We start from the raw sequence: 14,857 nt of genomic DNA on the forward strand, positions 1-14,857 counted from the left end.
GTAGTAACCATCACCCTGTCCTCCATTTTTAGTTTGGATCAGTTGAAGGTGACAGCATGTAAAAGGAGTTTTTATACGCTAATTAGTTATCAGCTATCCACAGGATAGATTATAAATTTTTGATTACTGGAATCCATACCACTGGGACTCCCACTAATCACTTGCATGAAGGCCCCAAGCCCCCCATTCCTATGCTATTAAAGGGGTGTTCTTATTTCGGACAAAAATGGAAGCAATGGGGACACTGCTCTGTACAAGGTGGCAGGGAGGATGGAAACAACTAAGTGCAGCTGGGCCACTTTGTTTCCATAAATCCCCCTCTGTATTCATTAGCTTCTATGGGAGTTTCACAAAAAGTATAGTAAAGCCACTTGGCTGTTTCTGTAATCCCAACCACCCCAGCCACCTTTTACAGCCAAGCCATAACTAAAAATTTGGCAAAAAAGGTGTCAGCAAAAGCCTCAATAAAAATAATTACATTGTATTAAATAGAAAATATTAAAATATCACATAACAGAAGAAATGAGTTTCCAAACAAAATGAAATAATGCATCAAAAATGGAAGGCATATAGCATGTTAGTTAATAGAGAAATGTCTATGCAAAAGATATCCAATGCTATCACAATCATATTACCAATGATGACTATAATACAACCAGTTATTAGCATTATTTATAGTACCAGTGTCTCTGGTGGCACAATGCGACACTTACTAATATAATAATATATAGTGAAAGGGATTGTTTCAACACTCGGCAACGGTTGACGATTAGATGAAGGCTGGACTGCTGTTGGCGGCATTAGCACTTGAGATGACATGATATCACGTTCAGGAGATGTGAAGATAGCAATGAAGGACTATGCTTCAACATTGTTGGACAATATGCACCGCCAGTTATGTATGTGGACATTTGTGAGGTGTAATTTATTGGAGTCTCCACATAGGTGTGCAGCTGTCTCACAACCAGCTACAAACTGCCAAACTGAGTACTGCTGTATCCATAGCAACTGAGGCTGCAGGCGTTTGTGGGGGATACAGTCCGCCCATAATCCCTCATTTAGTGCACAAGGATAAAAGACCTGTGATGATGTCACAGTCATGTGGTAAGGGGGTAATGCTAAGAGCCAGTAATTGATTATGTGATGGTGACATCATCACAGGTGCTGTCAGGCTCTGCATGTAACTCACACAGCAGACACAGACTCACATACAAGTGATTGTTAGCACTTTGAGAAGCATATTGAATAGAGATGAGCGAACGTACTCGTAACGAGTACTTACGCACCCGAGTACCGCCATTTTCGAGTACTTCAGTACTCGGGCGTAAAGATTCGGGGGGCGCCGGGGGGCGGGGAGAGGCGCGGCAGTGCGGGGGGGAGCAGCGGGGAACAGGGGGGAGCCCTCTCTCTCTCCCTCTCCCCCCCACTCCCCACTGCTACCCCCCGTGCCGCCACGGCGCCCCCCGAATCTTTACGCGCGAGTACTGCAGTACTCGAAAATGGCGGTACTCGGGTGCGTAAGTACTCGTAACGAGTACGTTCGCTCATCTCTAATATTGAATACTACATATTCACATGTGCAAGACAATAATAAGAACATGAACATCACAATAGTGCCAACCTTATAACCTGCACCTGATGCACATTTCACTAAAGGTACCCCTTGAGGAAGATGCGCAGCGGGACGCAGGGTATAAGGTTGGCACTATCGTCATGTTCATGTTCTTCTTATTGTCTTGTACATGTTATCCTCTTGCGATCACGATATCGCTGCATTTTTTTTTACGTGAATGTCAATAGGACTTTCAAATGTTAAAAACGCATTACACAAAAACTGCAAATTTGTGCTTCTGCGATTTTTGTGCGATGCGTTTTTAACATTAGGAAGTCCCTTTCACATTCGCATTAAAGAAAGGAGCGATATCGCGATTGCATGTGTGAAGGCCCCTTACTGTAAGAGCAGTAAGACTGAGAACGGGGTGATGGCAAATTTACGAAAATAATTTCTGGAGTCTAGTTTCATCTTTTAACAAACTAAATAAAATATAATGGGATGGTAATGCATTGGTAATAGTTAATCAGTTTCTATAAACTAGCAAGAGATTACATTGCTAAGGACATCTGAGAAATAGGAAGATTTCATGCATTTTGCAGTTAGCTGTACATCATAGATTGCTCCATATAGATTGTGTGTAAATTTACCTGGTTTTAAAAGATTCTTTATTCAAACATAAAAATAGAATAGAAATAGGAGTCTATCTAGAAAGGTGTCTGTCGGCTTGCATATCAATAAGTATGGACATTATAAATGCATTATATCCATGTGCTTTCCATAAAAGATCTCATCTGTCACAGTAAAGGACCATTTAGATGGGACGAATGTCGTGCAAACGATGCCCGACACTCTTCCCTACATACTTTCGCTCCTGTGCTGTTGCACGGGGCTAGTATCGCTGGCTCGCTCATTGTCCATCGTTTATGCTGCATAAACAATGGGCGATGAGCTGAACGCTGATCGTTCAGTATGAATAGCGGCCGTTCAGTACTGAATGGCTGCTATGTTAAGTCAATGGAGAGGGGCGGGGGAGAGGGAGGAGAGAAATCTCCTGCAGCCTCCCTGCTGTGATCCAGCGATACTAGCTCCTGTGCAGCAGCATGAGATCGAGTATGTGCGGGGACGAGTGTCAGGGATCGTTTGCCTGACATTCATCCCGTCTAAATGGGCCTTAACTTTCTTCTACTTCACACTTGCTATGTATTGAATCACAACTGCTTTAAAAAGTGATACAATGTGTGGTGATAATATCAGAATGGATAATATGTTCTATTACTCTTTTGTATACTAGAGTGTCCGAGACAATTTTGGGGTCCAGACTGTAAGGAAAAATGTGCCTGCCATCCTCATGGACAATGTGATGATGTAAACGGTCAATGTACCTGCAATCCAAACCGATGGGGACCCAACTGTGAGAATGCCTGTCTTTGTAAACATGGCAAGTGTGACCAAGAGACTGGGAAATGTACTTGTGAACCGAACTGGTGGGGACCTCAGTGTGCAACTGCCTGTTACTGTAGTTCCAATTCACAATGTGACCAAGCCACTGGAAGATGCATTTGCCAGCCAGGATGGTGGGCCCGGAGCTGTAACAACCAGTGCACATGCAACAACTCACCTTGTGATCAGTTGACTGGACGCTGCTTGTGCAGAGAGCGCCTGTGGGGCACACGATGTGAGCGAGTGTGCCAGTGTTTCAAAGGAAAATGTAATCAAGTGGACGGAACTTGCACTTGTGAGCCTGGCTATAGGGGCAAATATTGCCGTGAAAAATGCCCAGCTGGATTATATGGACAGGGCTGTAGGTGGCGGTAAGGACTTCACTATTTTAATTATTTTAATTAAAGGATGGGCGGTTTCCAGTTTCTGAGAAATGACATAGAAATACATTCTAAGCTATCTGACTGATATTTTCACTGAGTTAAATGTGGATTAGTTGATGGTTGTATAGTAATAGTGACTTTTCTGAGTCTTTTGCATCATTTTGGTGTGTCCAAGATCATTTTCAATTTTCATCACTTTACAACTATTCCACATCATTTTATGGATCTGTATGTACTTCAGCAGCAAGCTGACAACATTAAAGGGAGTTTTCTCCTTAATGGGATTTCCTTGTCAATCAGTTTTAAATAATGAAAAAAGGTGTTGGTACGGTGTTAGCCAGTAGAGCAAAATGTGATTGTTCCCAATAAGAGAAACTAAATATTCTTGTAGATATGATACCTTTTAATGGCTAACAAAAATACACAATGTTAGTGCGAGCGTCCGAACCAACGCAGGGCTCTTCTTCAGGCTTAAATGAAAGAGATCTGAAGAGGCATGCATATTTATAATACTTATGACAAGGCACAGACATGGATGTGATTGATTTGTACTACAACAGAAACACAAACATTTTTAAATAGACACTGATAAGGGAGTAAAGGTTTTATGGTCCCTGAATTGCTGTTGGGATGGGAAGGTGGGTCACCAGACCAGCAGTGTTAACTGGGGGCATGGTGACCCCTCCAACAGTAATTCAGGGTCCATAAATCTTTCACTCCCTTATCAGTGTCTATTTAAAAATGTTTGTGTTTCCGTTGCAGTATTCTTTTAAGTGCAAATCAATCACATCCATGTCTGTGCCTTGTCATAAGTATGTATGTTATAAGTGTGTATAAATATTCATGCCTCTTCAGATCTATTTCATTTAAGCCTAAAGAAGAACCCTGCGTTGGTTCAGAAGTTTGCATTAACATCATGTATTTTTGTAAGTCGTTAAAAGGTATCATATCTACAAGATTACGTGGTTTCTCATGCTGGGAACAATGAATTTTAAATAAACTGTATATTGGTATTGTATATTTTTTTTGCGAAGCTTGTACGAGTATATATATGCAAAGTTATGGTTTACAAAACTATTGGGGATTTTTTTGTATCTTGGACATGGGGTACAATGATGGTCTTAGCAGAAGATGACATATTACTCTGGAAAATATAGTCACCTGCTGATCTTGAGTGTCTGATAACAAGGACCCCCCAGCAGTTTGGCATTTCACTGTACAGTGCTATTCTCATCCAGGCACTGTGCAAAGAACTGGGCAGCTCACAGCTATTCAAGTGAACCATATTACAGTTTTTGTAGCAGCTATATGTAGTGGTGCTTTGCAGGGGAAAAAATTACAGAGTGCCACAGATCCTTCAGAGTAGCAATAAGTGAGGTCCCAGCAATATCTTCAATTTACGTCCTTGTAATGTCAGCTGAAAAGCCCTAGGACTATCCTCTTCTCTATTTTCCATAGAGTCCATGTTATAAGTGTTTATAAAGATAATCCTTGCAACTTGAATGAAACAATCAGATTTTTTTTTCTTCCAGGTGTGGTCAGTGTAAGGGAGAGCAGCCTTGTACCGTTTTTGATGGGCAGTGCAATGCATGTGAACCAGGCTGGAATGGAACAAGATGTGATCAAGTTTGTTCCCATGGTTTCTATGGTATCGAGTGCTCCAAAATATGCCCTCCTTGCAAAGATGGACACACCTGCAACCACATTAATGGGAAATGTTCACATTGCAATCCTGGCTGGATAGGTGATCGGTAAGGAGAAGTATCTTCTTTAGCTATACTATATGAAGTTAAAGGGGTTATCCGGCCTTTAATGGCTTATCCTGTGATATCTATAACAGTAGGGCAGAGGCGGCAGCATCAAAGTTGTAGAATAAAGTTTAAAATCCTTTTATTGCTTCGATATAGTAAAAGGCAACGTTTCGACTACATGTCTTTTAAAAAGACGTAGTCGAAATGTTGCCCTTTACTATATGGAAGCAATAAAAGGATTTTAAACTTTATTCTACACCTTTTATGCTGCCGCCTCGGCCTTAGGCCGCCTGCAGACGAGCGGGTCGGATCTGGCGGCGAGAATTCTCGCCGCGGGACCCGACCCGAGCACCTGCAGGGATGAGCGCGTACTCACCCGCGCCCGGCGGCCCCGGCTCTTTCATGTGCCGGCTGCCGGGCAGCCGGCGCATGCGCACATCGGAGCCGCCGGCTGCGTGAGTGACGTTTCTGTGCGAGGCTCTGCGAGCCCCGCAGAAAAATAGGACAAGCCGCGGTTTGTTTGCCGCGCGAGATTTCGCGCGGCCAAACCGCGGCCGTCTGCATAGGATTGCGTTTGTTAACGCAATCCTATGCAGGCTTTGAGCGGCAGAAATCCCGCGGGATTTCCGCTCATCTGCAGGCGGCCTTACTGTTATGGATTGACCAGGATTGGAGGTCCAGGATCCCACTGATTGATGGCTGTGCATATATCTACCTCGCCCATTTGGAAAAGCTGTGTTTAAGTGCTGCCGGACCTCTATGTATTCGATATCCTGTGATATCTGGCATCAAGACACTAGCAGCCATTCCGTTGGCTCCTGTAAGTTTGCAAAGTGGGACATCTAAGGATGGGCCCTGCTTTTTTAGCACAACAGATACTTGATCAGATTGTGATCTGAGAGATTGGGAGGCCAAGTTATTGCCTTGAATTCTTTGGCATGCTCCTTAAACCATTCCTGAACAATTTTTGCATTGTGACAGGGTACAATATCCTGTTGAAAGAGGCCACTGCCATTAGGGAACACTGTTGCCATGAAGGTGTGTACTTGGTCACCAACAATATTTATGTAGGTGGTACATGTCAAAGTAACATTCACATGAATGACAGGACTCAAGGTTTCCCAGCAGAACACTGACCAGAGCATCACACTGCCTCCACACGTTTGCCTTCTTTTTTGTTGCCATCTCTACTCCAGGTAAGCAACACCATGCTCCTGGTCATCAACACGATGTAAAAGAAAAACATGACTCCTCAGACCAGGCCACCTTCTTCCATTGCTCCATGATCCACTTCTGATGATCACATGCCCATTGTAGACAGTTTCTCAGTGGACATGGGTCAACTTTTGGCACCTTTCTATCGTACTCAGCATTAACTTTTTCAAAAATTTGAGCCTCAGTAATTCTACAGTGGAAATGGACCAAAAGAGCTAGCCTTCACATCCCATGCACCAATGAGCCTTGTTCACATGACCTGGTCAGTGATTCACCAGTTTTCCTTCCTTAAGACCAAACAGAGAAAAACCCACAAGACCTACTGTTTGGGAGATTTTCTGCTCCGGTCATCTAGCCATCACAATTTGGCCCTTGTTAAATTCGCTCAGATTCTTATGCTTGTCCATTTTTCCTGCGTCCAACACATCAGCTTAAAGAACTGAATGTTGACTTGCTGCCTGATGTTTCCCACCCATTCATAGTTGACATTGTCACAAGATAATTAGTTACTCATATCGCCTGCTAGTAAATGTTATGGCTGATAGTGTGTAAATACAGGATATAAATTGTATATAAGCACGTCCTACTATATTTATTGTTGTTATTTTAGCTGTCTACAACAGTTTGAATTAAAATTAAATATTATCCTTCAGAATAATATGTAGATGACTTAATAGGGCAGAAATTACAACTGCTTTCATAAAGACCTTCCTTTAGGGGCTCTAAAATAGTTGGACAGGTGGCTCCTCATCTTTTCCACGGCGACGTGTGTTTTTCACATTATTTCAATTACAAGTAAGCAGATAAAAGATCTGATTTGATTTCTAGTGTGGCATTTGGATTCAGAATTAGTTGCTATTAGCACACCATATGGAGTCTATAGAGCTGTCCCTGCCAGTGAAACAAGCCAACGTTAGGTGGAAAACAATTGTGGATGACAGAAGAATTTGTTCCTTGATGAAGAGCCCTCAAAACAGTTGGCTCGATGAAGAACTCCCTCCATGCGGTCAACGTATCTGAGTCAAAGTTAGAAATTCAACAAAGACTTCTCCAGAGTAAATGCAAAGGGTTTACCACAAGATGTAAATCATTGGAAAGCCTCAAAAACGGAAAGGAACCAGATTTTAGGGAAAACAAAAATCTGTACAAATTTGGAATATGTTCTGGACAGATAAGATACAGATCAACCACAATTGTTATAGGAGAGTAGTATGAACCAAAAAATGTCAACACACTTACCAATCATGGTCTAGATAATGTTATGGTGCAGGGAGGTATAAATGTAAATTGAACTGGTTCCCTTGTATTTATTAATGATATGACGAAAGTAGCGCAAGGAATTTTGTGTTGCATACAGCTAAATTATCTGTTCATATTCAGTCAAATTCAGCACTCTCCAGTGTACTTGAGCAATGGCCAGAACTGTGCAGTAAAGGCAACCCAAAACTTTTTAAAGATAAAAAAGTGGAAGGCTCAGTAATGACAATAAGATAATAACTGACCTCAGCCCAACTGATCATGCTTTACACTTGCTTAAGGCAAAGGATTTAAAATCCCTGCCTGCTGAAAAAGCTGATTGTGATTGGCTGAGGCGCTCAGCCAATCACAGGCAGCTCTCGCCGAATGAATGACAGGCGAGAGCTGCCTGTAATTGGCTGAGCGCCTCAGCCAATCACAATCAGCTCTTTCAGCAGGCAGGGATTTTAAATCCCTGCCTGCTGATAGATCAGCACTACAGAGCCGGAGACAGCACGGAGAAGACGCAGCTGTACCCCGGCAGCTGAAGGGAGGGGTGTATCTATTTTTTTCTATTTTTTACACTATTTTTCCAGTTTTTTCAGGGAAGAGCTTATATTTAAAGCCCTTCCCTGAAATCCAATTACTGGGGGGCAGTCAGCAGGATCCTCTATCGCAGCTGTCATGTGTGACAGCTGCGAAAGGGAATTGAAGAATTCCTCTGCTGCATCTGTCACAGATGTGGCAGATGTAGCAGCAGGGAATTCTTTTTACTAGCGGGGATGAAGGAAACATCTGCCGCATGCGGCAGATGTGTTCTTCGTCCCTGCGGGGGACACAGCAGGGGTAAGTTTTTTTGTTTTTTTTTAACTCTAAAATTATTGTTTTTCAGGGAAGGGCTTATATGTAAAGCCCTTCCATGAAAAACAATTCAGGGGTGCTGGCAGACCATTGTTTTCAACGGAGCTGCTGTCAGCTCCATTGAAAACAATGCAGAGCATGGGCGCCTTGAAAAATGCTGGAGTCTCCCATTGACTTCAATGGGGTTCATTACTCGAGCCGAGCTCTCGAGCATTACAAAACGAGCACCCGAGCATTTTGGTGCTCGCTCCTCTCTAATTGCAGGACAGAAGTCCTGCAATGCTTTATCATGAAAGTGATCAAAAAAGCCGCATGTACGCCAAAATGATACGCATAAAAACTACATGTCGACATACAAAAAAAATCAAGCTCTCACACAGCTCCCTTCATGGAAAAATAAAAAAGTTATAGGACTTTGAATGCAGCAATTTAGAAAAAAATACAATTTAAAAAAAAAAAGGGTTTTTATTGCAGAAAAGTGGAAAAACCTAAAAAAAAAGTAAAAAGAATTTTGGTATCATTGTAATTGTACCGGCCCGCAGAAAAAATGTATTGTGTCATTTATGCTGCGTTATTAACACTGTAAAAAAAAACAATGGCAGAATTGATGTGCTTTCTCTCCCTGCTATCATAAAAAAAATTAATAAAAGTTTTACAATAAAGTCTATGTACCCAAAAATGGCACCAATAAAAACTACAGTTCACCACATAAAAAACAAGCCCTCATACGACTGTGCGGATGAAAAAATAAAAAAGTTATGGCTTTTAAAAAATGGAGATAAAAATACCCCAACAATCTTTGCTTCCTTATGCCCAAAATAGGCCATGTCCATAAGGGGTTAAACCTCTAAAATTAAGCAGGATGAGAGGGACTATTTATGTAAATGGTTGTCCATGTAGTTGCAGTGTACCACACAGTACACAGAGTAAACAGGCTCTGCAGTGGGCGGACTCCAAACAAACTTATGCCAATTGTTCTTCAATGAAACATTGTGTGTCCCCAGCTGGATCCTGTTAACAACCTCTGTCTTATGTTTCAGCTGGACACTATTTCCTGGAGTCAAAGCATAAGTCCTGAATCCCTTTTGGCAAGATTGTGCAGTCTATAGAACATTACTTTCAGTGCGATCGCTGTTCGGTGTTTTACTTAACCTCCTTCACTTACTGTACCAATGTACTCCTGTCCTGCTTGGAGTCTTGGAGATGCACAGTTTCTACACTCCTGGCCTCTTGTTGCCCACCCTTTCTCTCTCTCAGCTTCTTGGGTCACATGTCAGCCTTCACCCACTTGCTGGCACGTTTATTATAACGTTACAATTTGCAAAATACCATTTGGCCACATGGTGGCAGCAGAGCTTCAATACTGCTGATCGAGGGGTTATACAATAATTAGAAGCAAAATACAATAACAGAAAATAAAGCTGTTTCCTCCGACACATAGGGTGTACCCAGAAGGCATCCCCCCTTACATTAATCTTAAACTATTCATTCGATTTGAATTTAAATACCCCAGTAATTGCAATATTTTAATTTTACCTACAGTGGAAAGAAGGCTTAACTCTGTATAAAAACTCAATTGTAAGCTGTAAATATTTCTAATTAAAACTTATATATACATATTTTTGCACCAATTTTGAAACCTGGAAAGTGTATGTGCAACCTATTTTCAGGATCAGCCAAAAATGTGACTGAATATCACCAAGTATCTGTTTTACATCAAACCATGTTTATATAAAAAACAATTCATACTAATTAACCAAAATCACAGTGAGAAATATGTGCATTGTACTGACCCGAAAGCTGCAGAAAGTTGTTTAAATTCTATATAATGGTGGAAGGACAACAGGTGACAATATTACAAAGGCAAAGCTTGTGGTAAACTAAGGTTGGGCTTGGCCACTCAATACCAATCTCAATATTATCACTGTACTTCCCTAAGTCCACCTGCACACAGGCGGTTTTGAATTGCGGAATCCAGAGCGGGCATCCACTTCTGGGTTACGCAGCAAATGCTGTCCATAGCATGCTTTTTGCTGCATACGAGTGGATATCAAATGCAGTTTTCTGCTCGCAGGGGGAAAATTACAGCATTCTCAATTTTTGCGTGGATTCTGCGTGGACGGCTTTTATTGAAGTCAATGGAAGCCATCCAATCCGCAATCGACATTACGGAAAGGTCATGGATTCTACAGGAATAGCAGAGCAAACATTACGAAAAAAAATCTGTACTGCACATGACGAAATGCGGAATCCGACCCGCCCATGTGCAGGCGGCCTAAATCTCAGTTACTTCTTGCACCAGATGCTCTTATTTAGCTAGAGTCATGCTAACTTTTATCACTGCTGAAACCTCCAGTATAAGGCCAGGTGTTCTTGGGTTTCTGTTCAAGACTGTTTCTGCGTCTCTATCATTGTTCTTTTAGTGGCCAGCACTCCTTTTAGAATTATAGAATAGTAGAGTTGGAATGGAACTCCAGAGCCATCAAGTCAACCCCCTCGCTCAATGAAGGATTCACTAAATCATCCCAGACAGATGTCTGTCCAGCCTTTGTTTGAAGGAGAACTCACCACCTCCCATGGCAACCTGTTCCACTCATTTATAACCCTCACTGTCAGAAAGTTTTTTCTAATATCTAATCTATGTCACCAAATATCTGATTTACATCAAACCGCATTCCCATCAAAAAGAGTTCCTACTAATTAACCAAAATCAGAGTGAGAGCTATATGAACTTCACTGATCAGAAAGCTGTCTGGGTTAAAATTTCTGTCTTGAAAAGGACTCTGGTGCTCCATGTTGTGGGACATGAGTATGCCTGACTTACATGCTACAGCAGCATCTGTGCATGCTACACATTGGTGTGAGTGACACGTTGGTCCAGTGAAAACTCATTTCAATAATCTATGTGAAAGTATATTGAGACCCAATTACAGTTCTATTTGATCCCTGTATATCAAATAGTAGAAGATGAAAAATAACTACTATTTTATATTTTCAGGTGTGAAACAAAATGCCGTAATGGTACATACGGAGAGGGCTGTGCTTTTGTCTGCTCTGACTGTTTTAATGGAAGGTGCCATTTTGAGACTGGAAAGTGTCTTTGCAGTGACGGCTTCTATGGACTATAGTAAGTATCCGTACTCTCCTTTACATATCTGTTGAAGAGGGATTCCCTCCACATCAATATAAAACTTATAATAATAATCCTTATTCGTATAGCGCCAACTTATTCCGCAGCGCTTCACTATACTTTAGCCTCTATTACTTCACCCTGCTCTGTACATGTGCAGCCTCGTGTTTTGTCTCCTCTTCTAAGCATTCTTCGGGCTAACATCTTAGGAATGTTCACTACAATGAACAGAAAGAAAACACAGTAATATAGCTTGTGTTCATTTTATTTTATATGATCCCCAGAACTTAGTGGTAAACGTTTCTAGAACAGCTAGAATTTTATTTGGGTATTGCATGTATAAAAAATAGTGCAGATACGGGTTATGGGAAATCTGTCTTCTTGGCCATGGTAACGGGGCAGAATCCAACTGTCATTTAAATGCTTAAAATGGAATTCCAGTTGAAGTAAATAAAATATATAGAAGCCAGTATTGCATGGGTAATACTTATCTAGCGTTTTCGTTCACTATTTTTTAGCTTCCATTAGGGCGCTACAAAGACTATTGGCATGATAGTCTGTAAAGGATTTCTAAGGTAGTCTGAATAACTCACTAATAACTCAAGCTGCACAAACTCTGCAGGAAGCCAGTGTATTTTGAGATGTTTCTCAAATGACAAAATGCTAGTATATTAAAAGAAACCCATGAAAAGTTACCCATGAGACATAGCAAAACTAACATGTTATTACCACATATCATACTGAGCCAAATGAGCTTGAGTTAGGGGAGAGCATGCAGATTAGAAAATGTAAGCATGCATCTGCCTAGTCAACATAAGGTAGCACCACTGGTCGTCTTCTTCTGTAGTCTTATCCTCCGATTTTTAACCCTTACTGATCCACTGTCTGACGTCCTCCTACATTCTGATTGAAGCCTGTACAGCTCCAGTGTCAGAAGACGTCCGACAGGGTATTCTTACCATCTATTGCCAGCCACTCTGCTGTTGGAGCCTCTCTGGCGCATACACACTGGCTTTAGCCAGCAGATGGCACCATTGTATAACAGCAAAAAGAGAAAGTCTTTTAGGAAACCCTGAATCCAAATTTGGATTAAAAAGGGTTAAAGGGCACCTGTCAGCTTAAAGACACAAACTTCAGGCGGTATATTATAGAGTAGGAGGAACTAGTTATATATATAGTTTTATGGGGAAAAATTTAATATAACTTGTATTTTATTCATTTATATCCCTGCTCATTCTGAGATAAATAGTCAAGTGGGTGGAGCTATCAGTGACTGATCGCTACCTGTGTATGACTGTACATACAGGAAAAGCTATCAGTCACTAATAGTACCGGCAATTGGACTGTTCATTTCAGAATGAGCAGAAATGAATAAAATACAAGTTCTACTGATTCTTTTCCCATAAAACTATAGATCAATCTGCACAGTTTCTCTTACTCTATAATATACTGCCTGCAGTTTGAACAGTACATTCAAGCTCACATATTCCCTTTAAGTTAATATTCTTTACTGACATTGACATGTGATATAGACTGCCGCAAAGTTAAATGAGGAACACTGGCCTACTAAACCAAGAAACATGCAAAATGTAGTTGGCTCTATGCAGTATTCTTCACATTTTTCCTCTAATGGTATAAATAGCTACGGACTGGTTTGTTTGCAGTTCTAACACATTTTACAGTCTTCATTTCGGTGCCAAAAGATATTAGACAATCATTCATGTTTAGTGCATGATGTGCGGCAAAGGTAATGAACTTAATTTAAATATAAATGACTTGTGCAGAGATTATCTGAAGGTCTGAACTACTTCTATGTATTTTGTGAGTTTCTAGGGGAGTTAAGAAGGTCTGTTTTGCAGATTAAAGTTAGTCATATAGAACAGATGAATACAAGTCATGGATTTCTAAGCAGAAACATAGGATAGTCAGTGACATTTTTCTGTGCACGTTATGGGAACGTTACCAAATAAGGTCAAGGGTTGAATAACGGAATCAAAGCAGGCTTTATGGTAATTTCAACAACAATGACTTTAGTTCATAAAATATGATTCTTGGGTTAAAAGATTAAAACACTGAAAGTTGTCTACAAATCTACTCAGTTATGCATCAACATGGCAGCACCTTCAGTATGAAGCGTCCACCAACACCGATCCACCTCGAAGCAAAGCATTATCTTTGAGTACGTAGAAGGTATTGGACTGCAAGGTTTATGTGCTGGTCAAGCCATTACAGAACATAAAAGGTTCAGTAATTATCTAACTTAATGACTCCAAACGAGAAGGAGAAGAGCAGCACTCCAGGGAATTATCTCAAAGAGTTATCTTTATTGTGCCCACAACGTTTCAACCCTAGTTACACGGGTCTTTGACAAAGACCTGTGTAACTAGGGTTGAAACGTTGTGGGCACAATAAAGATAACTCTTTGAGATAATTCCTTGGAGTGCTGCTCTTCTCCTTCTCTTTTGGTTCTATTATACTTCTGATCCAGGATTCAGGATTGTGGTGGGCGTGCACCATTATACCCAGGATTATCCTTCCTTTCAACACAAGGTGATGTGTGTGCTGTGACAAATTGGATATTAATCATTACGGTAACTTAATGACTCCCATACAATGGCTGTTCATGCCCTTATGGATTTACCCCCATGTTTAACCTAAAATCAAAAGACGGCACCAAAAGTTTAACAACTTGAGATGTTTAATATTCAGTTGAGCTGTTCCTGAATTATAGCTGTTTGTCTCTTTGTGTTTTATTTTTGCACCCATTTTCCCCATACTCTATATGATTGGCAGATTATGTAGTGATAGATTTCAGGCCTCCATATTGTCAAAAAACTAGGCAGTTTTGCAATTTAGAAGTTTGAAAAGATAGGTGGCAATCTATTGTAACGGCTGATGATTTTGTTTTATTTTTGGTAGAAACGCCTTGTAAATATTGCTCCAAAAATTGCAATTGGAGGCCATCCTTACATTCAAAAACACTTACAACCCCATGTAGAAAAACAGATAACTGGCCTCTCTGTAATTGGTTTGTGAAGACAAATAAACTTTCTTGCAGATTTTAATAATTTTGTATTGCAACTAGATCACAGTTCTAATTTGTTATTACATTGTCAAAAATTAAGCACCTAGAAGGAGTCGTTGGAATGGAATGAAACTTTATATGTGTGATTGCTGACGTTGCTATAAGTATGTGATTACAATATCCTGTGACCTCCTTGTGTGTGCAACCGAGCATTATACTGCTAGAAAACGCCTCTTGGAAGCCGCCATGAGAGCAACACAT

The 14,857-nt window shown here is 40.9% G+C and overlaps 1 protein-coding gene across 1 annotated transcript in view; it reads left to right on the forward strand.

Annotated features, from left to right (window-relative positions):
- SCARF2 (scavenger receptor class F member 2) overlaps window positions 1–14,857 on the forward strand; it is a 181,941-nt gene that overhangs the window by 85,807 nt on the left and 81,277 nt on the right. Inside the window, exons 4-6 of the mRNA XM_066603670.1 lie at window positions 2,847–3,366; window positions 4,911–5,129; window positions 11,440–11,568. Of these exons, the coding sequence (XP_066459767.1) occupies window positions 2,847–3,366; window positions 4,911–5,129; window positions 11,440–11,568 (868 nt within the window). The remainder of the gene's footprint in view (window positions 1–2,846; window positions 3,367–4,910; window positions 5,130–11,439; window positions 11,569–14,857) is intronic.

The sequence above is a fragment of the Eleutherodactylus coqui genome, chromosome 5, assembly GCF_035609145.1.
Source record: "Eleutherodactylus coqui strain aEleCoq1 chromosome 5, aEleCoq1.hap1, whole genome shotgun sequence".
In the NCBI taxonomy this organism is placed as follows: Eukaryota; Metazoa; Chordata; class Amphibia; order Anura; family Eleutherodactylidae; genus Eleutherodactylus; species Eleutherodactylus coqui.